Source organism: Atheta coriaria, unplaced genomic scaffold (genome assembly GCF_025399875.1).
Source record: "Atheta coriaria isolate IRGN ID8LTWV9N9 unplaced genomic scaffold, Caltech_Dcor_3.1 hic_scaffold_3_pilon, whole genome shotgun sequence".
Taxonomy (NCBI): domain Eukaryota; kingdom Metazoa; phylum Arthropoda; class Insecta; order Coleoptera; family Staphylinidae; genus Dalotia; species Dalotia coriaria.
The window spans coordinates 693,326-719,416 of NW_027045445.1; the positions used below are offsets into that span (position 1 = coordinate 693,326).

General features: G+C 33.6%; 1 protein-coding gene and 1 long non-coding RNA gene across 2 annotated transcripts; one reads left to right on the plus strand and one right to left on the minus strand.

Annotated features, from left to right (window-relative positions):
• Window positions 1–6: 6 nt before the first annotated feature.
• milt (trafficking kinesin-binding protein milt) lies at window positions 7–22,596 on the minus strand. Its single transcript, XM_065300076.1, is given in 11 exon segments — window positions 7–1,495; window positions 1,552–1,768; window positions 1,833–2,326; window positions 2,329–3,355; window positions 3,416–3,546; window positions 3,796–3,912; window positions 3,978–4,227; window positions 4,285–4,361; window positions 4,420–4,524; window positions 9,324–9,428; window positions 22,253–22,596. Coding segments are annotated over 11 exon segments (2,883 nt in total). The 5' UTR covers window positions 22,386–22,596; the 3' UTR covers window positions 7–1,268.
• LOC135804040 (uncharacterized) lies at window positions 16,524–17,250 on the plus strand. Its single transcript, XR_010550959.1, has 2 exons — window positions 16,524–16,919; window positions 16,989–17,250. It is a non-coding gene; the product is annotated as an uncharacterized lncRNA (long non-coding RNA).
• Window positions 22,597–26,091: the final 3,495 nt, after the last annotated feature.

The following is a 26,091-nucleotide window of genomic DNA, read 5'->3' on the forward strand; positions in this document are numbered from 1 at the left end:
AACATATATCACGAAATTTCAAATATATTTCGAATGAAAAGTTAAGAAAACTCAAGAGAAAACAATACGCCTTAGATAATACAATCCTGAACGCAACCAGTGTTTAAAAAAGCTGCGCGCTTACATTCGTCTTTGCCACTTCTTAAAATCAATCAATCAATCAGCATCATCTTTAAATACTTAACATAAATCAGTTAATTTCAGCACTAGCTAACAGACTAATGAATACTACATTGGCTTTTCATAGGAATTATCAATCACAACTATTATAGCGGATTCAATGCAAGTAATAACAATACACAATTGTTGATGCTTAATTATTTCGCATTGGGATATTTAAATCAATTCATTCGATAATATATCCCTTCAATTGCTTCAAATTTCAACTATGACAATTTGAATTACGATATTTAAATGTAATCTTTGCATTGGCGATGATTAGCGTTTTACTAATGCTTAACTAGAGTACATACTTGATAAATACGTCTGCGTCCGGCCAAAAATACAGCTCTCATCTCCACTAGTCAAAGGCGCATTGATAACTGGATTCACATCACTTCTATGCGTTCTTAGACTAACACTATTTACATTTTTTATATACATTTCTTTGTTTACATGTTTGCGCACAATCGAAACGGCTTGTTCACATTGTGGAAGGTTAACCGTATCGAAAAATGTGAAACAAATAAATACACGTTGACGAAACTTAACATGCACGTACACAAAAGAAAACGATTGAAAGAGAATAAATTATTACGAATAATTTCGATACATCCCTGTACGTCACAAACTGATACTTTTACTTTAAAACAGAATTTTCTTACGTATGTTAATATGTTATGACGTTATGATAAACGAATCACAGCTGATGACTTTATCTACTTGCTTTAAGTGTTTAGTTTAAAGTTTAAATCTTAGATGATAGGTAGTGTTGCATGACTTGAACTCTTGAATTATTAAAATATCTGCTGGGTTGTTGGAGTGCACCAATTGTTATATCTATTTCAATATAGAATCGTGCACAATTCTGTTACTTTAACGTTTTTTTTTCCCCTCTTTTTATCTTGGAGCAACCAATTGAACAAATGAACTCTACTGAAAGTAGCATTCATTGACAATTTAAAATGTATCTGTTTCTGCCTGCAGGAGATTATCATTATCATCCAATTGTGGCGCACTATTTAAAAGATCTTATTCATTATAAGATATTTTCAATTCAATTACCTATTTTTATCCGTATCGTTCAGTTTTAAGTTATTACCGCATGTTTAAAATAATCCGCCTTTGCGACCGAATAGTAGCGAGCTGAGTGTGCCCAACGAACTGGTCTGCTCCTCCACGACGGGTTTCTTGGCAACGGTGCCTAGATCAGGGCGGGTTTGACCGCCTCCGGCCTGCTGTCGTCGTTGCTTGCGTGCGTTTAACTGCTCCAGGCGTTTTTGCAATGAGTCGCTGCCGGGCTTGCCAGGAATGCCCATTGATGTCATCGGAAGTACTAAAAACAAAATGAAAATAGAATGCAACGTAATACTAAAGATAAAGTAAACAAACCTGGTTTAATTTCTTCTTTCGTGGGTGATAACCCATCGTTGTGACTGTGTGCGGACGACGCCAAGTTCTCGGCACTGTTGCTGGGCAGTAGACAGGTCAACTGCGCCATTGGACTAGTCAGGGCTGGTCTGGCATACATCCCTGCCGTGAGGGTAAGAGCACTGGGCGAACTCATGATATTCGTCAGACCCATCCTCTCAATACGACCCACGAGATTCTAAACAAGATATTGTTGTTTGTAAAATTCAATTCGAAGGTGGTAAACTCTAAAAATAACTTACTTTATCAGTTCTGTTCCTCCGTGAAGCACCTTTCGTCTCCTTAACCGAAGGCACCTTCTTTTTGACTCCACCTCCAATCGACTGTTGAACAAACTCAGGCATGGAGCTCATAATCAACTGTTGTATCCCTCCGAACATATCATACGGCTCTGGCGAGCTACTTCTCGACCTATCAGGTGATCCCAAAGGACTGTTGCAGGGTGTAGCTGTAGGTGTAAAACTATTCGGTCCCGCGGGTGTGTTTACCGCCGAAGGCGTCACAGCTTTGATTCCGCGCTCATTCAACATCTTCGCCAGCCCAAAAGTAGTGCTGAATGTCGAACATGAATTTCGTCGTGACATGCCACGTGGGGTTTGTGGTGGAGAATTCTGCACACTTGAGCATACCGAAGTCATTCGACTGCTCATATTACTAGGGGTCATCAGTGTACCATCATCCGGATGCATGACTGTGCTATTGGTCAACGTGTAAACCGGCGCTGAAGAATCGAAGATTTTCCTGGGTTGGAATACTCGTCATCTTCTTCTAGATCACTCAATCCATACGTCTCCAAACCAATGTCTTCCAATTCTTTACCACCCTTAATTTTCACACCAGGGCGTTCATCTAACAAACCACCGAATGTTGGTTGTGCTAGTTGTGCCCATTGGTGTAAAGTCTGCGAGCCTTCCATTGGTTTAACAATTTGAAGTTTTTCCGGAAGTCGCCATTGTGTATATGGCATAGAACCAGTAGACATGAGTGAATCAGGTGTGCGACACCCATAAGGTAAAAAGACATCAGACTCATATCCGGAAAACCCACCGCCATGTTGTAAATTCGCACGGCGTGCCAGCACCTCCGCTGGGGTTAATCTTTTCAAAGCGGCTTCCAAATCCGCAGCACCAGGAACTCCTGGAACACCAGGTTGTGGTGGTGCAGGGTAATCTGAATCGGAATCAGACGTCTGACTAGATTCGTTGTCCGACTGCCCGGTGCTATCCAAACTAGGATAACCCAAACTGCTACTGCTGTAGATAGAACCAGAGGATCTGCGGTCAAACGCATTTTGTGTTTTGACACTCATACGAGGCCCGCTTGTAAGTGCCATTGATGAACTAACGTAACCACCAACACCGCCTATACCTGAAGAACCCAAACTGCTCATACTTTCACCGCTGCTTAGGGAATTAGCTGATGCACAACGCACAGTATCAAAAACACGCTTGAACTGTGGTATATGATCACCCATTCCACTGGAGATACCACTATCAGTGCTGAATTCAGAATGCATCGACATTTCAAGCTCGCTCTGTAAGCTATCAAACTGCGGTGCTGCGCTTCCAAGATGACTGAAGAGCGAACTGCGTGCGACCGGCATTTGCTTCCGGCGCAACTTACGCAGTTGCTCTTGTGCATCCTTCAACAAAGCTTCCACTTCATAATAACGTTGTTTGAATTCTGTAAGTTCCAATGCCAGGGAATTTTGGTTGTCTCTGGTGATTTGGAGGAGACTGTTGACTTCATCATTTTCAGTTATAAACTAAAACAAAAACCAGGTTAACATCTAAAATATTTCATTATATTCTTCAAGTCTACTTACTTTATGTAATCGCAGCTCAGCGTCTTGTAACTTTGACTGCAATGTCAATATCTGTTCATGTTGCAGGCGGTTTTCATCCTTCTGCTTATCCAGCTCGTCTTCCAACAGAGTCATAGTGGAATTCGAGCACGCTGCAATTGTAAGAAAGTCAATTTAGTCATGTAACTTATACAGCAGCATTAGTTATCACGTTATGATTAAGTCTGTGAAATTGAAACTGCGGAATATACGACTTGCGATAACAACTGCGCTATTTTTAGGCGATGCTTGCATCGTGTTTACATCCATAAAGTTTGATAACGCATGCAATCTAACCGGAATGATTGATTTATACGTGCACACATGCACATATTTGCATAGTGTAATCAAAATTAAATTACCTAATTGTCCAGCAATGTCCTTAAGCAGACGCGCCTCCTGCGCTTCGATGTCATCCGCATCCTTCGACAGCTGAGTGTACTCGCACTTCAGCGACTTGTTTTCGTCCTCCAACGATGCTAAACAAACAAAATTTCAAATTGAAGATTACCATGACAATAAACTATTGTTGTGTGTTACGTACAGATTCGTTTCTGCATGAGGTCAAGATTTATACGCCCTGTATAAGATCCGGACTCCTGGCCGTCGTCCATGTCGTTGGTGAGTATTTGGATGAGCTCTGTCTTCTTGGTGACTTCATGACTGAGCTGTGTGATCTTCTCATTGGCGGTGCGCAGCTCGGCCTCAAGATTGGTGACGTTCGATTCTAGCTTATTGTTTACCTGCAGCAGTTCCTTACCGATGCGTGCCGTCAATTCCAAGTCTTTCTCTTTCTAAAAGTGACAAAATTTTCCTCAATAATTCTTTATCTAGAATGATTAACTGTATACCTCTTCGAGAAGCCTAGTGACCGCTTCTATATCATCGTAGGTCTTGCTCATTTGGCTCACGCGATCACTGCATAAGACTACAACAAAACGCCAACAATAAAGTTTACCATTTTTATTCACACTGACAATACTTACGAAAATAGTTAAGAGTTTCACGGATCTGGTCCGGCGACAATTTCAGATCGGCCTCGTCGACCTGGAGCGCCGGCGACGGGATGAACCAGTCCTGATTCTCGTATCCTGCAAACAAAATGGCGCATAAGTCACATGATGGCGGCATTTGAGACGGTACTGAATGAACGCCGACGAAAAAACCACAGAAGTAGCAACATTTTTATATTATCTCCGATATCAGATGCGCTACATTCATTATCAAAGAGATTATAATTAACAAAATGTGTAATGTCATAGTTATTCATAATCTTGATAATCAAACAAAGCGAATAAAATTATCGTTAAAATTAACCATGTAATCTCTGCTCTTATGTTTATACATTTGTTGTTGCTAAATATTTAGAGCAAGCGATAACGTTGAATTAAAATGGCACTTGGAATTGTTTTATGTCCACTAAGATCAACAAAACAACTTGAATTTTACTTGTTTCCACCGGTATCGACTTGATATAGTCTGTAATCATTTTATTTTTTATTTATTTTTACCTTGCGGTGAATCCACCACATCCTGACTACACATTTGTAGAATTTCGCTCATTTCGCCGCCGCTGAGGCCCTCCATTTTGGCAATCACCGTGTCAAAGTGCCGTCGTATCCTTATCGCTTTGTACGGCGTACTCGTCGCAGACATTTTTCACTCACTCACGTAGCGATTACCGATATAAATACACTAATCAAGTTAAAATAATAGTCGATTATTCTAGTTTGTACGATTGATAATCCAGGCACGTCATTTTGTAAAGTTTTAATTCTCACTTCGTCGTTCACATCCCCAAAAGTGTTCCTAACTCATCACGCATCAGTCATCGAATGTTCACGGTGTGCATGTGCACCGCGTTTGAATAATCTCGTCAAAGGCGGCCATGATTGGCGCGAATTCGTCAAGGTGTAACATGAGATTCGATTATCAGCCTATCACCGCTTCACGGCATACAAAATGTCGTCGATGTCTCATATAAACAACAACAGAATGCACACTTTTCAAAACATAATAACAAAATGTCCGCAGCACACCGGTAAATTTCACTTCATTTCAATCTCTTGCATGTCCCATTGTATTCTACGAATTCTCCGAGCATCTTTATCTCTAACACGTCCAGTGCGTCCAATTTCGTTTCATCTTGGCGATGTGAATGCCGACAACAAGTGTTGCCGACACTGATGGTAACATTTTGTTCGTGGAAGCAAGAATATCACCACTGCGATGTGATGAAATGATACATTTTAAATTCAGTTTTAGACATTCCGTTGGTCATGATTCATAGGTGCGCACATAATCTTCACTTTAAATGCAGAATGCGTCGAGCTCGACTAGCTCTATACAAGAGCTTTGAATATGGTTCCATGGTATAATAGCATTAATGTCAATGCACTTGATATTAATGGCATTAATGATCACTTTCGGGGAGTGTCCTTTGAATACTCGCACTGCGGTACAATAATAAACACATAAAAATGTGCATTCATTTGCATAGAGATAGAACTAACGCAGGACAAACTTAACTTAAGCCACAAGACAATTTAAATTAATTTTTAAAGAAAAATTCACTGCAGTTCTTAAAATTTTAAAATACCTTCACATTAAAAATAAATATAAATTGTTCACTTATTTTTAAATGTTGATAATACTTATAATTGTTTAAGTACATATTGTGCTGAGCGTTTTCTTGCGCGCGCGCCTCAAACGCTCAAAGTAAACTAAAGTCGCGCGGCGTGCGTCATGCCGGCACACATATTCAAGTCATGTTTGAAAAGCGAAGGGAAGTGCAGACACGCACGCGTGGGAGGAGTAGCAGCATAACTTGGAACAAAAGTTACAAAAGTAAAGCTGTGCTTTGGCACAAAGAACCACCAGGAATTTCATTCAAATTAATTTCAAACGCGGACAATGAATGATAAAAATAATTTTCTTCTACTCGCTGATATATTTAAACAGATTGCCAATGAGTAAGTTGCGAAAAGGTAAAAGTTTTGTCTAGAGCATCTAATTAATTACATAAAAACTCATTTTATTATTAAATTCAACATTTTACTAGGTGAAGATGTAAAAATATTAGAAAACTAGCTTCAGCCCGCGACTTCGCAATTTTATTTTAAAGAAATTAATTATATAAAGAATTGCTAATACTGCACTTCAGCCATCTCGCATTCAACTATTTAACTATAACCATGATTGAATCTCAATGCCAACTTTTATCCTATAGAAAAGGGCAGTTTTTAGGGTTTTCCTCGCAATTATTCGAATTTTTCTCACCGTAAAAACCTTGATCTAGGAGTTGTAGAGTTATGCGCTTACCAACACATTTTGTGATTCATTTTTATAGTTAAAAAAAAATGCTATAAAATGTAATATTTTCTTGTTTTACGACTGTAACAGGAAAAATCTTAAATCAAAGTTGAATTAAACACAAGTCATAATGTCAACATACATGAAGACTATAGAAAAACGATAAAAAAACAAACCGCCGGTGACTTGTAGCACAAGTTTACGTATGTTGTATGCAGTATGCAGGTAATACCAGATAGAAGAAAAAGATTAATCGTAAAAACTTGCAAGTTGATGTGACATCCAACGGTAAGCTATGCTTATACTAATTGGAAAGGCTGATGTTGATGCATCTGCTTTCCGATAGTGATTCCGATATCATCTCAACTTGTTCTCATGTAGCTAAAAACATTTCTCATGTTGCGCATTATTTGTCGGATAAATTGAATGAACAGTTAGTCGAAATGACACTTTTCAAACTGTATCTCGCCGGTTTTGCTTAGATTGTTGCACTTTTGCAGTTTACCACTAATAGCAAATGTTTGCGATGCACGTGGAAATAATTTGCATACAAAACCCGATTTTCTAAAAACAAAAGTTTACTACCTAGGTTTTTCTCATTAGAGTAAAACTTTGGATTCGCTAAATATTTCACACGTCACAATTGTGCAATTGTGTACATCTATTTAGGTACATTGTGAAAAATCCAAGAAATCATTACCATAATGCGATAATGCCATCAACAATTACTTTTCTTCACCCGGAAAAAAGCCACACACTTTTGCAGCAACAATTTACGCATTACACACATATCATACACGTCAAAGTGAATAATTCTTCATGTTTGTGGCTTTTTTTGTTTGATTGCTTTTTTGTTTTTCTTTTCAAAGTTTGTAGTTTGTAGGTAAATCGTGAGCTGTGTGAATATGCTATTATCTATGTATTGTGGTATTGTAGTCGATATGATGCATTGTATTTTGCATTCCCGACATTCTCGCGTTCGTTATTTGCGTATTCGTAATTGTGTCTACACTCGTACTCAGTACCCGGCATTTTCGTTTATGACTGGTGATAGTTTACACCGATAACGTACCACAACCATCATCAAACATAAGATTTAAAAAATCTCTTTTACTCTTAAAATTCGACTTTAGCATAAAGAAAAATCAAAATTCGATTAAAATTAGCACGGATATTAAACGATGATAACCACAGGATATATATGTCTTAAAAGATAAACTCTAAGATTAAACTCTAAGTGTCAACATCTAATTAACAATAAACTATCCTCAGCCATGAAAGCAACGTTAGTTAATATTTATAAGCACTTATTTTCTTTACAATAAAAAACAAAAAAAAAACATAATAAAAAATTCAAATTGCGAAACATCCTGCCACGAGCCGCGCTAATTCGCATTTCTCCTTTAATTTATTCATGATTATCGTGATTAAATCCATCAATATAATCGATTGGAATGTGATTTTTTACTTCTCCGTCAAGAGCGACAAAACGAACTCTAATAATCCGTGAAATATTTCATTTCCTTTTTCCTCTGTGCAATAATCAATGTAAAAACTAATTAAAATCAACACTAAATGCATAAAAAAAATGTTGAATACATTATTTAACATTTCTTTTCGTGATTAGGCACTTTAATTAATCACGCAGACATTATTAACGGTAGAAATTTATTAAAAGTCTGTTTGTATTTGTTTTTTTTTGTTGTTTTTTATTTGGTTTGTTTTGTGCGATTGTTAAAGATCAATTCGACAATCGATAATAAAACGTAATCGAACGAGTGTGAAAGTTTTCCTGTTTTACTATTCACTTTTAAATTTATTTTAGTTCCATTTTATTTGTTGGTTTAAACAAGTTGTAATCGCGTTGAAATGTTCAGCTTTAACAAAAGATTTAAAGATTTATTGATTTCGTTTTCATATCCGTATTTGGAATAGTTTTAAATTCATTACATTCATAAATATATCATTTGTAATATTTAAGCAACGTTTTTAAGAATGAAAGTTTAAAATTCTTTGAAATAAATTGTTTTTTTATGAACTTTTTCTTTTGTGTATAAAATATTTATTTCTTGCTATTTCTTGCTGGCATGAAAACAAATCGTTTATATTAATTCCATTCCCATCATTAACTCTTGGTCTCTTCTCATGCACAAATCTCTTGATTTCGCGTTTTGATAAACATATTTTCTAAACTCTAAGATAATTGTTTTTAATTCGAGCAGTTTAGATCTAAATGTATTTAACTTCTGTCTTAAACAGGTAAAAAATACTTTTATCCAACTTAGAGAATAAAGAAATTTCCCACCATTCCCACAAATTAGTAAATATGCACATATCTACGTCCCTGGCCAGTCCACTATCAACTCTAAAACAATCCCAATACAACTTCAACACTGATCAAAGTACTTCAGAACTAAATAACACAAAAATCAACAATATAATCTCTTGATTATGAAAGATTTATGCAATTTTAATGCCACCGCATTATACACTCAGATTTAATGCAGTTTGAAAAAACTTTATGAAGTATTGTTCGCTAAGTAAGTTTTTACTCGTTTTTTATTTTTTATTTACTCACCGCCAAATTGGGTTAATGTATCAGCACGAAGCTTGTATCGCGGTATCTGCTCCTCGAGCAGACTTATAATCTCCACCTCGGGAATGGACTCGCTGCTGCACAATTCTGCAACACAAGAAACAGCACAATTCCAATTAAAACACTTGCTCGGTAATATTTCACAAACATCATATTTAATTGATGCATATTTAGCGGATGGCGTTAGCGCACAATAGGTGCGCAAAATACACAATGCAGACAAATGGAAAATATTGTAATTATATATGTATTTATTAACACGTGTGAAACATAGCATTAAAATATTGTCAATTGTGTGAAGTCGTGAAGTAACGCCATAAAATATCTATTATTACAAATGAAGAATAATTATACATCTTATATCATTCATAATAGTCATTTCAAACAGAAGAAAAATTTTCTTTGTGCTTCGGAATATAATTGATTGAAATATAATGAATATTCATGGTTTATTTTACAAAATAATATTTTTACATACAACTAGCTTTTGCCCGCGACTTCGTCCCGGTAGTGTTTAATAAAAATGTAATTCGTATATACTCTCTTGTTCTAGACATAGTATGTGTCAATTCTATCAATAAGATTCGCAATTTTACTTTAAAGAAATTAATTATATAAAGAATTGCTAATAATGCACTTCAGCGCGCCACCACGGATTCAACTATTTAATTATAACTATGATTGAATCTCAATGTCAACTGTTATCCTATAGAAAAGGGCTGTTTTTAGGGTTTTCCCTGCAATTATTTGAATTTTTCTCGCTGTATAAACCATCCTTGGACTTTAACAACCGTTTTAAAAAAGAAATGGCTAAATTGGTCTAGGCGTTATTGAGTTATGCGCTTACCAACAGATTTTGCGATTATATTATAGATTTCGTAGTTTTCAACCAGTGGTACATGAACTTCCAACATAACCTAACTTTATATCTAGTTAACATTGACTTCCCTTGATCACTGCCTTCGTCCGCATCAATTAAAGTTTTCGTTCATTCATTTCACTTTCCAACTTTTTACTACACAAATATGATTGTATTACTTTTTACTAACTTCCGTACTTCAAATAAAGTAAAAAATTATATATTTTAAAAGCTAAACAAAAAATATCATTTTTAAGTGAAGTTACGTTGAATAATTTATAATTATCGATATTATACAATAGCTATGCGTTTGTAAGTTGTCTATGTAAAAACGTGAGTCGATGGTATTTTTAGCCGACGGTCTATTTGTTTAAACCGTTCGACGTTTGTTGAAAACTCGCCAAACGCAACCGAGTTAGGCGAGCCGCGAACGCAAACACAAGCCAAGCGAAATGATCTTGAGGCTGTCGTGATTACACGTCCGACCAAACGTTAGATTATAATCAAATCTTATAATTATAAAGAAATAATCTATATTCAATCATAAAGTAGGTAGATCGTCACTTTTCACCTAATAATTTTCAATTAATGATCACTTTCAAGCATTTTTTTCTTGCTAATTACTGTTTTTATTAATGGTGACTAACATTCGGTCGGTCTCGCAACACGATGCGTCGCGACGACGAGCGTCGTGCACCAAATATCTAAATCTGAAATTTCACAGTCTCAAGCTCGCGAACACGATGTACAAACGAACGAAACGAACGCATTTTGCAACGTGTTGCATTTAACTCTAGCGATAGATGAAAGTTTGCACGTTACAGTCGGCTATTACATAATCTCAACCTAAACTAAACTAATTTTAATACATTATCCGAATACTTATTGAATGAATCGAGGGAAAACAACATAAGTTACTATCCCACACAATTCCCAACTCGTGATCATGTAAATTCACAAATTATCAGATTTTTCAAATTCCTATAATTAGATTATTCAATTAACAAGCTGATATAATTAAAAGTGTACAACTTACGTCATGCACAATTTCATTAACTCTAACTCATCTCGTGATACAAATATCACGAACGAATCTTGTTTGGCATCAGACAAAACGCAGAGTAAAGATGCGGACGCGATGTGTATCATCAATTGGCAGTTTGGCGATCGGCAATTGGCACCAGATTCGCTAAACGTGATTATTAAACGTGTGTTAATTCGTGGTAGGTCGATGTTAACCTTGTTGGTATATTTGTTGATTCACGTGCGTGCATGTTCAAATGTACATTTACATTGACATTGTGTGGAACAAGCACATGAATGTTACAAGTGTTACGTTAGGCCAACAGATCAAATACATCTGATGAATAACTGTTGAATAACCTTTGAATTTATATTGTACTCGTGTATAAAACACTATATAAGTGCATACCAGCATTAAAGTTGCATTTTTATTGAGTGAACTGGTAAAATAATGTCAAAAATGAAAGAATAAAACGTGAAACTTCAGTTTTTATTATAAAACTAGCTTTTGCCCGCGACTTCGAACCGGTAGTATTTAATAAACATTTATTTCGTTTTTACTTTCTTGTTCTAGACATAGTATTTGTCAATTCTATCAATAAGATTTGTAATTTTATTTTAAAGAAATTAATTATATAAAGAATTGCTAATAATGCACTTCAGCGCGCCATCTCGGATTCAACTATTTCACTATAACTATGATTGAATCTCAAAGCCAACTTTTATCCTATAGAAAAAGGCTGTCTTTAGGGTTTTCCCGGCAATTGTTCAAATTTCTCTCGCCGTAAAAACTATCCTTGGACTTTAACGAATATTTAAAAAAAAGAATTAGCCAAATTTGTCTAGGCGTTGTTGAGTTATGCGCTTACCAACATATTTTACGATTCATTTTATTTTAAAGATAGATTGAAAAAATAAGAAAAATAAAAGATTAATAATAGATAAATTAGTGATAAAAATAAATGATTTATGTTTTTCTCCATTGCCTAAACATACATCTATTTTATTGTAAATTTAATCACAATTCATAGTCAAACTTCAAAAAAACGGCAAATTCCTTTTCAAAAATTAATAAAACTAATAAACACGCAATTAATTTTTATACTAATAGCATCTTTCTAAAGTTAGTATGCAAATTAAACATTCACCATATTCGTTTTGCCAATTCTAGCAAAATTTAAGCGTATAAACACAAAACAAATATTCAAATTCTGAAATTCTAAAATGTGAATGTAAATTTCTCTCTGTTCACGCATATTGTAAAACACTGGCATTTATGACATTATAATTATTATAATAAACAATTAAAGTATATGCTTAAGTAGTTCGTCAAACTATTAAACATATAATCAGTTTTTTGTTTGAGTTTAGTATTATATGCTAATGTGCTGTAAATGTACACTAAATGGACGATGAACAATGATTTGAAGAGAAATCCACCCGTATTGTAAAACAACTGTATTAGTTTTCCTTCAGTTGATAATATTAATTCATGGTAATACTGTTTATTGTTATAGAAAATTGAATATAAATCAGAAGCATGCACCGTTATGTTACGGTCGCTGGAAAATCAATATTGTTGACTTTGATAATAACTCAAGCAGTAATATTTTGTCATTAATCGTTGTTGACGGTAAAAAATAGAAAATTTCACTGTTTAGGCACAGGAATTGAAAAAAAAATTACGAGAAAGATATTACAAATTCTAATAAAATAAAAAATAAAAAAACATATAAATATTTATAATTTTAACTAGCTTTTGCCCGCGACTTCGTCCCGGTCGTCTTTAATAAAAATATAATTCGTTTTTACTCTCTTGTTCTAAACATAGTATTTGTCAATTCTATCAATAAGATTCGCAATTTAATTTGAAAAAAATTAATTATATAAACAATTGCTAGGGCTTCACACGAGACGAGACTGGACGAGACTATCAAAGGTATCGTCTCGGTATCGTGTGTAGAACTCAGTTTTAGATCTTTGCAGTTCAAAAGTTTAGTCATTTAATCGATAATTGCTTTTATTGTAAAGTAAATCCAAAAATACATACATAGTTTAAAATATTAATTTTTGATTGCATCACTTTTAATTGAAAATATATTTTTTATTGTTTCAAATTTTTAAACGTTAATGTATACTAGGATACAATAATCGATTTGATTTGTGTTGAAAGTAAACGGCGCACGTCCACAATTCCTAACTTATCCAGATGTATACTATATCTTTGCTTCAAGAAGTACAGAAAAACACAAAAATATGTCTCCAGATGTGTAAACCAAGACAAAATTTTCATAAAACTTTCAAAAAGTCAAAAAGTCATGATATTCGGTTACTGACTTGTTCTTTTGAATATACATAGGTATATGAAGCCCTAAGAATTGCTAATAATGCACTTCAGCGCGCCATCTCAGATTCAACTATTTAACTATAACTATGATTGAATCTCAATGTCAACTTTTATCCTATAGAAAAGAGCTGATTTTAGAGTTTTCCCGGCAATTATTCAAATTTTTCTCGCTGTAAAAACCATCCTGAAACTTTAACAAACATTTTAAAAAAGAATTGGCCAAATTGGTCTAGGCGTTGTTCAGTTATACGCTTACCAACAGATTTTGCGATTTATTTTTATATTATATTTACTGAGTACAATTTCAATAACTTTTTCATTATTAAATAACTAAGGCAATAAAAAAGTATTAACAATTGCGCGTCATAGTGAATTAATCTCTAGCCACAAATCAACCTTGTCTTAACTGAACAATAAGTCAACAAAATAATTGACCATCGCCTTAATTAATATTAAATAAGTACTTAAAGCAACAATAATAATAAAAAAAAGTTGATTTGTCTCATTTGAATAATTTATATTCCTTTTCAAAGCATCAAATCATAAAAACGTAGATTAACGTTATGTAAACTAAAAAATAAAATAATTTATTGCGTGCATTAAAAGGTAAATACGCTTGCCTTATCGAATATGCCAGAATAATTATTATAATGAGAAAAAATTATTCATTTTGATTACAATTACCCGACGCAATTTTCTACACTATTTACCGAGTTCAAGAGCGCATACAAATTCACGAGTGATTAACTGCAAATGAAACGTCAACGTGGAAACCGTATCGAAACAGTCGACATTAATTTTATGAATAATAATAGAGTGAAGTAAGTATTATTTATAAAAGGAAAACAAAGTGAAGTGGGCAACTTTAAAAATATGCGTGATTCTATTTTTACTGCAATGTTGATAATTGTAACTTTATACACGAATAAATTGTATATTTCGATTCATTTAGCAGTATTTCTACCGATAACGTCCAAATAGTAATTAAAATCATGAATGTTTGTTATGGATTGATGAATTGACGTTGGTATTAACTGCCCGATAGAAAACTTAATTATGCATAACACAAACTGTTCAAAGTATTGAATTTATCTATTACATAAAAACGAATCGCAAAATGTGTTGGTAAGCGCATAACTCAACAACGCCTAGACCAATTTGGCCAATTATTTTTTTAAAATGTTCGTTAAAGTCCAAGGATGGTTTTCACGACGAAAAAAAGTCGAATAATTGTCGGGAAAATCCCAAAGACATCTCTTTTCCATAGGATAACAGATGGCATTGAGATTTAATCATAGTTATAGTTAAATAGTTGAATAGTTGATAGTGCATTGTTAGCAATTCTTTATATAATTAATTACTTTAAAATGAAATTGCGAACCTATACTACCGGGACGAAGTCGCGGGCAAAAAATCAATTACAAACATTAAACCACAATTAAAATCAACATATAAACAATGATTCGTTCAATGATTTACATGCATACAAATATGTAAAAACATATGAAATTAACTTTTCCGAATGTTTATTTCGGTTTTTACTGGCTTCACGGCCAATTGAACCGATAACAAACCACTTACTATAATCCTGATTACTGAATTGAATGAATATTATATGGAAGCCATTCAAATGGAAATAGAAATAGATTCTACGAATACAAATTCGTATAAGTGTTTTGATTGATCATACCTACCTGGATACCGATGTTGATCAAAATAGATTGATGTGATTACAATGGCTAATCCTAAACCTAACGGTACAATCACACCTTGCATGTTGACCAGCAGACATTCGTAAATGGCAAGTCATGGATAACCACTAGCATCATTTTTAAATTACAAATTTAAATATCAATTACAATTAATTATAGGAGCAGTTTTTTAAGTGCAGTAATTTAGGTTATATAAGACTTATATTCGTCTGAGTGAATAAATTTAAAAAGCGTCTTATCCTGTTCCATCAACAAATATTTGGCGAATAATCAAAACAATCATGTATTTACTACTTACTATTATTGAATACTAGCGACCCGCCCCGGCTTCGCACGGTAGTAAAAAACCGCATCAAAATCCGTTGCGTAGTTTCAATGATTTAAGCATACAAAGGGACAGTCAGAGAAAGCGACTTTTCTTCTCCAAACAAAAACATCAACCGGTCAACTTCGACCCACACGTACACACATACACACGTCTATGCTTGGAGGGGGAAGCTTCGAAGCATCGCACAAAGAGGAGACGGGAATAATCAAAAACTTTGTATTTACGACATCACATTAGAAACCTCAAAAATAGCAGTACTTCTCCACTATTTAATGGATGTTATTATACATATAAACCTTCCTCTTGAATCACTCTATCTTTAAAAAAAACGGCATCAAAATCCGTTGCGTAGTTTCAAAGATGTAAGCATACAAAGGGACCGGAAAAAAAAGCGACTTTACTTTATACTATGTAGTGATATTACATTATAGTATCAAGTGGTTAAACAGGAGTTTTATTCACGAGCGTAGCGAGCGTGTAATCGATCAAGTGTTTAACAACGTTTGGCCACATGATGCTTACGATATTTTTTCTACTTCCACTCTATTTCCACGTTTAGATTTTAGTATTTAAACTTTTGTATTTTAAATCTTCGAAATTCGCTCGCACTCTACTACAAGATGAAAAGTTATAAATGCCAGGCGCATACTCCGCGTCGGTAATAAAGCCAGTGGCATTGGCCGTCCGTATTTAAAGTACCACTTTTTGTATCTAAAAACGGTGGAAACATTAGCGCTTCAGGTGATTTTTAGTTTTCTATTAACTTAATTTTTGATTATTTCAAAAATAAGTCAATTTTAACCATTTAACCTTGAAATTAAATCACCATTAATCAAATATTGAAATAAATTAGCAAACTGTTTTGTATCGTATTACTAGGTACTCTACTCTATACTTGCCTAATAAAAATACAATTTCAGATAAATTGACATTGCGTGCAATCATACATACATCCGCAATATGCCAGAGGTATTTTATTATTAATACGAATCACATGACATATTCTCATCCGTTTAGTATATAAACGAAGAACATCCAATATCGTTCTCATAAAACTAAAACTATTCCAATATCATACATCACCACAAACTCAATTTCAACCGTTTTATTAAAATGTGGAAAATTACAATTTCCATACTGTTTATCACGCTTGCATTGTGCGTTTTAAACGTTCAAAGTAATCAATGTACTAATACTTGCATCGGTGTGAGCAATTGCATACCGGTGCCGAGTAACTGTCGGGAAATTGGTGGCGCCGTAGAAAATTACCCGGAATGTGCGTGTTGTCCATCATGTGTATACAGAGTTGGTACGGAATTATTCATATATACTTACACTGAATTAATTATTAGTTATGTATTTATTAATACTATTTTAGATGATGGTGAATATTGTGGGTATAATTCTACCGTTAATGCGCTGCAAGTTTGTGAGTGTGGATCTAAATGCACAAATTTAAAAGATGGCGGTGTTTGTGTGCAAGATTCAGAATCTGATTGCGATTCTAGTTCAAGCTACAGTTCATTTAGTTCTGAATCAGAATCAGATTCAGATACAAGTTCTGACTCAAATACAAATTAATGAAAAGTAATTTGATTTCTGACAAAATTCTGCAATCATAAATAAAATAAAAGCAAATATGTTATACGTTTATTATTCTATTTACACCTATAAAGTCTGTTTTTCTACGATTTTATGACACAAAAAGTGGTACTTTATATAGGCCTATAGACGGCCAAGCCGTGAGTAAAGTACTTTATCTACGAGTATTATCTACGGGGCAGGCTTGCACCTGCGCTTTTGCTTACGGTGCAGCACCATTGCCATGCGTATCCAGTCGAACACAGCAGCTGCTCGGGTCGACTCGGCACGACATTTATAACCTTCCATTTCCAAGTAGTATACAAGTGAATTTCGAAGATTTAAAATACAAAAGTTGAAATATCAAAACCTCAACGTGGAAATAGAGTGGAAGTAGAAGAAATAGCGTAAGCATCACGTCGCTAAACGTTGTTAAACACTCGATTTATTAAACGCTCGCTCTCAATCTATCTCATGAGTAAAGCCCTCGTTTAGCTACTTGATACTTAATATACTATGTAACGCTTTTAGGCCATAATCACTCAACCAAGTTTGATAATTCTTGGAATAGAAAACATTTTTGATAAAGGAAAAACAAATAGACTACTTTTATACATCTTGTATAAATAGAACAAGAAGAGTGTAAAATGGGAAATAAAAATTGTAATGCAAATTCATATACAAAATCGCTGACAATAGCTAGTTACCAATAAAATTATCATCTTGAATGTATAATTCATGCATCCATACATTCCCAATATAACTAATTTATATTTATGCCATTCATTGTGATTGTCATCAGCTTGTTAACCGTGACTTCGTGATCATGATTAAAGCGATTTTTCTCCAACATGAAAATAAATTCCATGCAATTCCACCGCATTACTTTGAATCCGTTTCAAACCAACCCGCATGTGCTTTTCTGTGTCGTGATGCACACCAAAGTATTAAGTATTTTCTCGCGTGTAATAAAGATAACAATAAATAAATACGCGTACATACATGTAGAGAAAATTCGTGCAAAATGTAGCCTTGTTTTCACATCCTTACAACTCCATTATACACATTCACCTTATTCACCAGATAACACAATTAAACATTTAACGCTCCCGTTGCTCTACATTTATAAGTCAATGTCGAAGAATGTTTAAATGTGTCACGAGAATATTTTAGTCGTGCTAAAACAACATTTTATTTTATATTTACTTTAAAAAAATTCTTGAAAGTTAAGAAAATAAAATCAAATACAAAGTGAGTAAAAGTTTTGTATTTGTTTTGTATTCATTTACAAAATAAATAATTACCATTTCAACACATTTCAAGTCACTTATTATAGAATTAGTATTGAATTTACTTAGTTTTATTCAAGGTAAAACTTGAAAATATTTTCTCGGTCTATTGTTTGCTGTATTGTAATTTAATAATAAATATTAAATGTTTATCCATTTTGAAGTAAAGTATAATTAGCATTTTCAACAGGTGCTCTCATTAGCGCTCTACTTGTGTGTGCCGAATGTAGCGAGTAATTATAATTTAATAAATCGAAAATTTCGAATTAAAATGGAAAGTCACGCGAAGCACAAGTGCCAAAGCCTAAATGAGCGAATAATTAGATCAATGAGTATATGGCATTATAGGACTACGTGTCGAAAAAAAAATTTAATTTTAAGTATTAATTATGTGTTTTAAATGGAATTGCTGCGTGAGGTCAATAACATTGTTAATAATATTTCCCTAGTATTTCATTAACTGTTAGAATTTTTATCTTTAACTAGCTTTTGCCCGCGACGTCGTCCCGGTAGTGATTAATAAAAATGTAATTCGTTTTTACTCTCTTGTTCTAGACATAGTATGTGTCAATTCTATCAATAAGATTCGCAATTTTATTTTAAAGAAATTAATTATATAATGAATTGCTATTAATGCACTTCAGCGCGCCATCTCAGATTCAACTATTTAACTAGAATTAAGATTGAATCTCAATGTCAACTTTTATCCAATAGAAAAGGGCTGTCTTTAGGGTTTTCCCGGCAATTATTCGAATTTTTCTCGCCGTTAAAACCATCCTTAGACTTTAACGAACATTTAAAAAACAGGAATTGGTCAAATTGGTCTAGGTGTTTTTGTGTTATGCGTTTACCAACATATTTTGCGATTCATTTTTATATTATAGATATAGTATATTCCACTTTGTTGCTTGCTACATAGAAAGATAATTAAAAATTGGGTGAATGGCAACTTGAACGGAATAGGATGTAGAGTACGAGTAAAATAATGTTGTTATTTTGTAGAGCCATGAAATTTAGATTTTGACGGTCAAATTGCTGTAAAATTTTAATGACCTGCAATTTTTTCGACGTGTTTGATTCATACACGCCGGTATTACAACCATAAACCTAAATCAATGTCAATCATGCACGTTTAGAGTGAAACGAGAGAAACGAGATGTAACGAGGAAATTGTAGCGCATGTGAACCTTTTTACCAATTCTAAGTTGACAATGAATTAAAACAAACAAAAAATGCAAAATTCATTCTGAAAACACAAATAACTCCTTTGCTTTTTAATAATTCATTATAAAATCAAATAATATCTACTGAAATGCTTTACGTACGCGCGTGAATAATTATTAATTAATGTCATTAATCGATAGGAAAAGCCAGTGGTGATGTGATAATCAACATAAATCAAGCAATAACTAACCAGTAAACGAATAACTGAAATACTTATATTGTGAAACGTCACGTGGCAATCGTATTTATAAATAAATAAATACATGCAATATTGGAAATGTGTAACAGCATAAAAAATATTTAACAAATTTAACTTAAAGTAAAAAATAACTTACAAAAACAGCGTTTAAACAACTCCTGTTCAAGTTGCACATGAATTTTCAGATTTACAAATATATTCACTTTGTAAGTATTTTTATCTTTTACACGTCACACAAGCAAACATATTCACAGCAATTTCCCACCAACTCAACACTTAACAAACTGCAACTATTTTCACTCAGCTATGCTTTTTAAATATCAAATATTTCCGTTTTGCCGGTCGACTTTCGCCTACAATACGAATCCAACTGATCATGACAACAGCACCCAGCGATGACTAGGCTCATGTCTAGCAAGGACATCAAACGCGGCCGCTACGACTGTTGCTACCAACACAAAACACTAAACTCACACTCGATACACTACTGCTGGCCGCTTGTTTCATCGTCGATTATTGTATCACGTGCCGGAGAATATAACACAGAATGAGTATGAAGTGTGTATGAGTGTGTGTCTACCGAGTGAATGATCACACTCGACGCGGTAACCAACACATCCGACATCGAGCATAGGTTAATGTATACACAGGTAAATGTATGAATCATTTTATAATAAGATAATTATATTAAAATGTGCTACATCAAGTTAATCGCCTTGAATTCTTGAATTTATAGATATTTTTATAAAGTTTAGTGAAACAGAATGTATTTACTGCGTTTGTGTACAGGTATGTTTGTAGTGTCAGCGGGTAAAACGTGTTGGAACGATTAATAAATACGATATTGACCTTAAACTAATGATACAATGGCACACTAGCAAATATTGAACGATCAAGCGATCAAACAATTAATTCTAATGCTATAAACATGAACATGAAGCAAGAAATAAGGCTTATTCTTGATATTAAATTAAAATATTCATAACTAGCTTTTGCCCGCGACTTCGCCCCGGTAGTGTTTAATAAAAATGTAATTCGTTTTTACTCTCTTCTTCAAGGCTTAGTATGTGTCAATTCTATTAATAAGCAATTTTATTTTAAAGAAATTAATTATATTAGGAATTGCTATTAATGCACTTCAGCGCGCCATCTCGGATTCAACTATTTAACTATAACTATGATTGAATCTCAATGCCAACTTTTATCCTACAGAAAAGGGCGTTCTTTAGGGTTTTTTCGGCAATTATTCTAATTTTTCTCGCCGTAAAAAGCATCTTTGGACTTTAACGAATATTAAAAAAAGACGAATTGGTCAAATTGGTCTAGGCGTTGTTGAGTTATGCGCTTACCAACAGATTTTGCGATTCATTTTTATATTATAGATTTGCTTTAAATTAATTGTTTTCTTGAAGCTTAGACCAAAAATTCAAAATTATTTAAAAAACCTCAATTTTAATTTAAAGAAATAATAAATTCAAATAATGCACTTTAGCGCTATCTCTTTTCTATTTACACAACTATAATTATAATTAAATCTCCATATCAGCGTCCATTCCTTATTTACACCCTTTCAGTTATATTTTTCCGGCAAAAAGTAGTTTATATTATATTCCTTGGTAAAAAATATTTCTATGCCAAGTTTTATCAAAATTACATCAGTGGGTTTTCCGTGAAAGCGTCACAAATAAACAAGCAAAGTTTTAACCCAGTAAATACCAATAACTTCCTAAATACCTTCATAAAATTATTAATTTAACGCCCTGTACATTTAATTTCTATGAACTTACAATTTCCGGACGAGTCGTAAACATTTGTGAACAATTTTTAAACAATTACATCGTGATCGTCAGAGCACACATGCGTGTTGTGTGTGCAATTATATTCGAATTCGCGTATTCGATTCCTTCCTGGTTGTTATATAAGCTGAGTTCAAACTTGACAGAGTAATAGTTGACGAATGGCCAAAATTAAGAATTTTATGTTTCGTAAACATTGCAAACCAAATAAATAACTTAGCATTAATCGACAAACGAACAATTATTATACTACAATCATATCTAATCTAGTGTAACCATTTCATGACGAATTGCATAAACATAAGTATCGAAAAGTTAAAATTTTGCAAGGAATACAAAGTCTAAGTTTAGGAAAACACGCAGAAGTTCGTTATGGTTGGTTAAAGTTAACAAACAATTCATTTAAACATGTTATTTAAGTCATTTTTAAGTTATTTTAAAACCAATTGAGGTATTTATAATATTAACTTCAAAACAGAACATAATTTGAGTAAAAACAGACGGATTAAACGACAATATTATTTTTCAGTATAAAAATCTGTATAAGTATTACCATCATTCCATTTGCATAGCAGTTCGTTCTGTTTCTCCCAGTCCTTGATATTAACAGCGCGTCCGGCGCGCATCCGCGGTCTCACGGTGGTGTGGTGGTCGCCGCTGCCCCCGGGCGCCGTCGCCGATGACATCTTTCAACGCGCGAATCACGTAAACCCGCGCACATCGTATTCGCACGCACTTTTCATTTAATAATGTTTAAATTTATTATTGTATCAATATAAAATCTCTTATATATCTATAAAATATGTATAAATATTGTAAAAAAATGTTTATTACTAGAAAAATGTTTGGTAATTCGGCGTCGCGACGCTTTTCACGCGTATAGTGCACTTATACAACTCTGTACGTCCAGAATGACTAAAACAGCGCGTTGCAAGCTGCTTGCAAGCTTCTGAAAAGCTCGTCTACGACGCTTCGAGTGGGGCTTTCGTATTATATTTTAGTTCATTCGGTTTTCCGTCATTCCTGGCCCGTGGCCAACGTGCACGACATACCAAACACAAATCCGAAGACGCTCGAATTCACTAATCCAGTCGGCGCGACCAGAAAACCCGACTGGAAATGAATTTTAGCATCTTCAAAAGTCTAAGGTTACAAATTTCCTAAAGTCTTGCAACTGTTGTTTCGACCACACGGTATTTCGATCTAATAAAATGCATGTGCAATGCGGAATATACTTGTATGCAGTTTTGTTTTTCGATGCCTTTCAGAGTTATTTTCGAATATACGTCGTCGCGTCAAGTTAAGATCCGCTTCCATTTTCTCTTTGGCATCTGTGCTTTCAACCGCATTTCTTTATGAAAAGAACGTGCGTTTAAAACAAATATATTTTTTGTGCGCGTTATTCGCTGACGTCTCATTAAGATACGACTTGATTGCAGCAATATTCAAGTAAAACTCGTTCGAGACTGCTCAAAATGTTAATTCCTCAAGCTCCGATTACCAGATGTTTGGGTTTGAAATGATTCAGTAGTGTGCGAATGGAGTGACAACTTTGTTTTTAGTCGGTTTATAATGGCATGTGTTGAATTTTAATTTACAGTTCAATTTATCGCACTTCCGTTTCGAGTTAAATATTTGTTAATTTTTTGTTTGAATCATATTTTAAAATACACACGAGTATATATGTACCTATAGATCTGAGTATCTAGTGAACCTTGTACAATGTATGTATATCATAATGATCTTTCTAAAAATATTTATGTATACATAAGAATATCCTGTTTTTTTTTCAGGCCGAAAACGCAAAAAATTACGTAGATTGCAGTCACACGCCTTGTGGTGGTCATCGCCAAAAATTGAATTGAACGTAACGCAACAGACTCAGACGAAATTCCAAACAGGAGTCACACAGATGTGTTTTTGAATGTGTAAGTCTCTAAAATCATATACAAAATAGTCAGTGAGGCATGAAGTAATTACTATTTAAAATACTAAGTTATAAAAATCGAATTTTGAGTTTTTTTATAGCAAAATTTAACAGAAATATAGAAATATTAAGTTTTTCAATTACTTAGGTTAAAAAGTATGTTTTGACAGAAAAATTGACCAGAGAAGTCATAATTTTCTCTTTATTCCAAATATTTTTAACATTTTCCTGTTTAAAATACCGAAAAAACATTGTTTTTGAACTTTTTTCAGAATATTACTCCCGCATCTTGTAAATACCTACAATTTCCATTCCTCTTTATCATTTTAAATTATTTTAAATTATTAAAGGAAAGTCAAAGTCATCGCGATAAAGATGACCATCGCCATCTGTTACTTCATGCAAAAAATACCAGGTAAATGCAAAAAACAATTGCGAATCGCCAGTGTGAAAGTATGATCATCTTGAAAGCTTGTCCAACAACACACTTCATCACCACATACTCCTCAACTGCATCATTACTGTTGCTCTAAATATCCAAACCCAAAAATTCCGTCTGTACTTTAATGACTTCCAAAAGAAAAACACGAAGAAAAAAAAACAGAAAGAAAAAAAGCGAAAAGAAAACAATTGACTAATGTTGTGATTATTCGTAAATTGAACACTGTTAATTTGTCGACAATATTATTCCATATATCTTCAGATTTCCATCTTAAATATATTTCTGTTTACATGAAAACTTATGGCAAACATAAGTTTGGTAGTTCATGGAGCAAGGTTGTAAATTTAGAATACAAAATTAACACCGCGAGAAGCATTTACGCTGCGTTCGCGTACGTTTTTGAATGTTTTGTAAGTTTAGAATAGAACATCAAACATTTTTCACTTCAGTTTGCGTTCGCATGGCATAACAAACAAGCTAATCCAGCAAACTGCATCGGAAAAGTCGTTAGTTTCGGACACTAATTAAGAAAAAATAGAAAATTCCTAGAAACAGCTTAAGTATTATAACCACTTAAGTTATATAACAATAAAGATGGCTCGAAAACAATTTAGTTTTCCCATCTCCCATCTTTTATTATTATAGAATTATCTTATAACTACTTACATCTAATCACGACTCACGAATACCTGGAATAGTATTAGATTGCACGTAAAACAAGTAAAAACACAACAAATTCATTATTTAACTAAAGAAAAAAAAATGAAAACAAACTGAAATTGCTATTAGACTTCCAGGCGATGAAAGGAAGTGATTTGCCGAGAAAAGAAACAAAAACGAAAGGCATCTCCAACCATCCAACGATCATTACCAGCAATTGCTAACGAAATTCCAAATTGAATCGAAATGTCAATAACGTGAAAGGTAACGTAGTGCAGTATTGTTGCATTAAACTTTGAATACAATGAGGTTTTAAGCATGCGCAACTTCGGTTTTAATTACTGAAAAAGAAATAAATTTATTTTCATTAATATTAAATGAATTTATTAATAACAAGCTTTTGCCCGCGACTTCGTCCCGGTGTTTAATAAAAATGTAATTCGTTTTTACTCTTTTGTTCTAGACATAATATGTGTCAATTCTATCAATAAGATTTCAATTTTATTTTAAAGAAATTAATTACATAAAGAATTGTTAATAATGCACTTCAGCGCGCCATCTCGGATTCAACTATTTATCTATAACTATGATTGAATCTAAATGCCAACTTTTATCTTATAGAGAAGGGCTGTCTTTAGGGTTTTCCCGACATTTATTCAAAATTTTCTCGTCTAAAAAACCATCTTTGGACTTTAACGAACATTAAAAAAAGAATTGGCCGAATTGGTCAAGGCGTTGTTGAATTATACGCTTACCATCAGATTTTGCGATTCATTATGATATTATAAATTTGCTTAAATTAAGACTTAATTCTTGAGAATCAAAATTTTAATATAAAAATATTTGAATTATTAATTAATAAGAAAAAATAGCTTTATGCGCATTATATTCTCAAAGTTCAAAAATTGTTCTATCCCACGTCATACTAAAATTAAATATATTACTTTTTTATTTCCTAACATGTCTCCAAATACTTTTACATTTTATTTCGATTACTGCACTTAGTCCATCCTCATCTACTAGCTCTTTAGCCGATATAAAATTTAATAACATAATTATGGAGTTACAAAGTCTCCTCCGCATATTTTCTAATTTTAACTGACATCTAATGATAATCATCAAGATGAAAACTTTATCGCGTCGTAATTCAGGCGGACGTGACAAGTTCCACGAGCATGTTGTGAAACAAGGTCCGGATGTTTTGAATAAAAGTGGCTGGCGCAGCAAAGTTAAAGTCGAACATATTCGTGTGGAAATGAGAGGATCAAACGGATTAAGAGGAAAATGAGGAAATGCAGCGCATTGCACCGCATTTATTTCCAGTTGGCGTGGGCGACTCAAATGAATTTTCCACTCTGGTTTC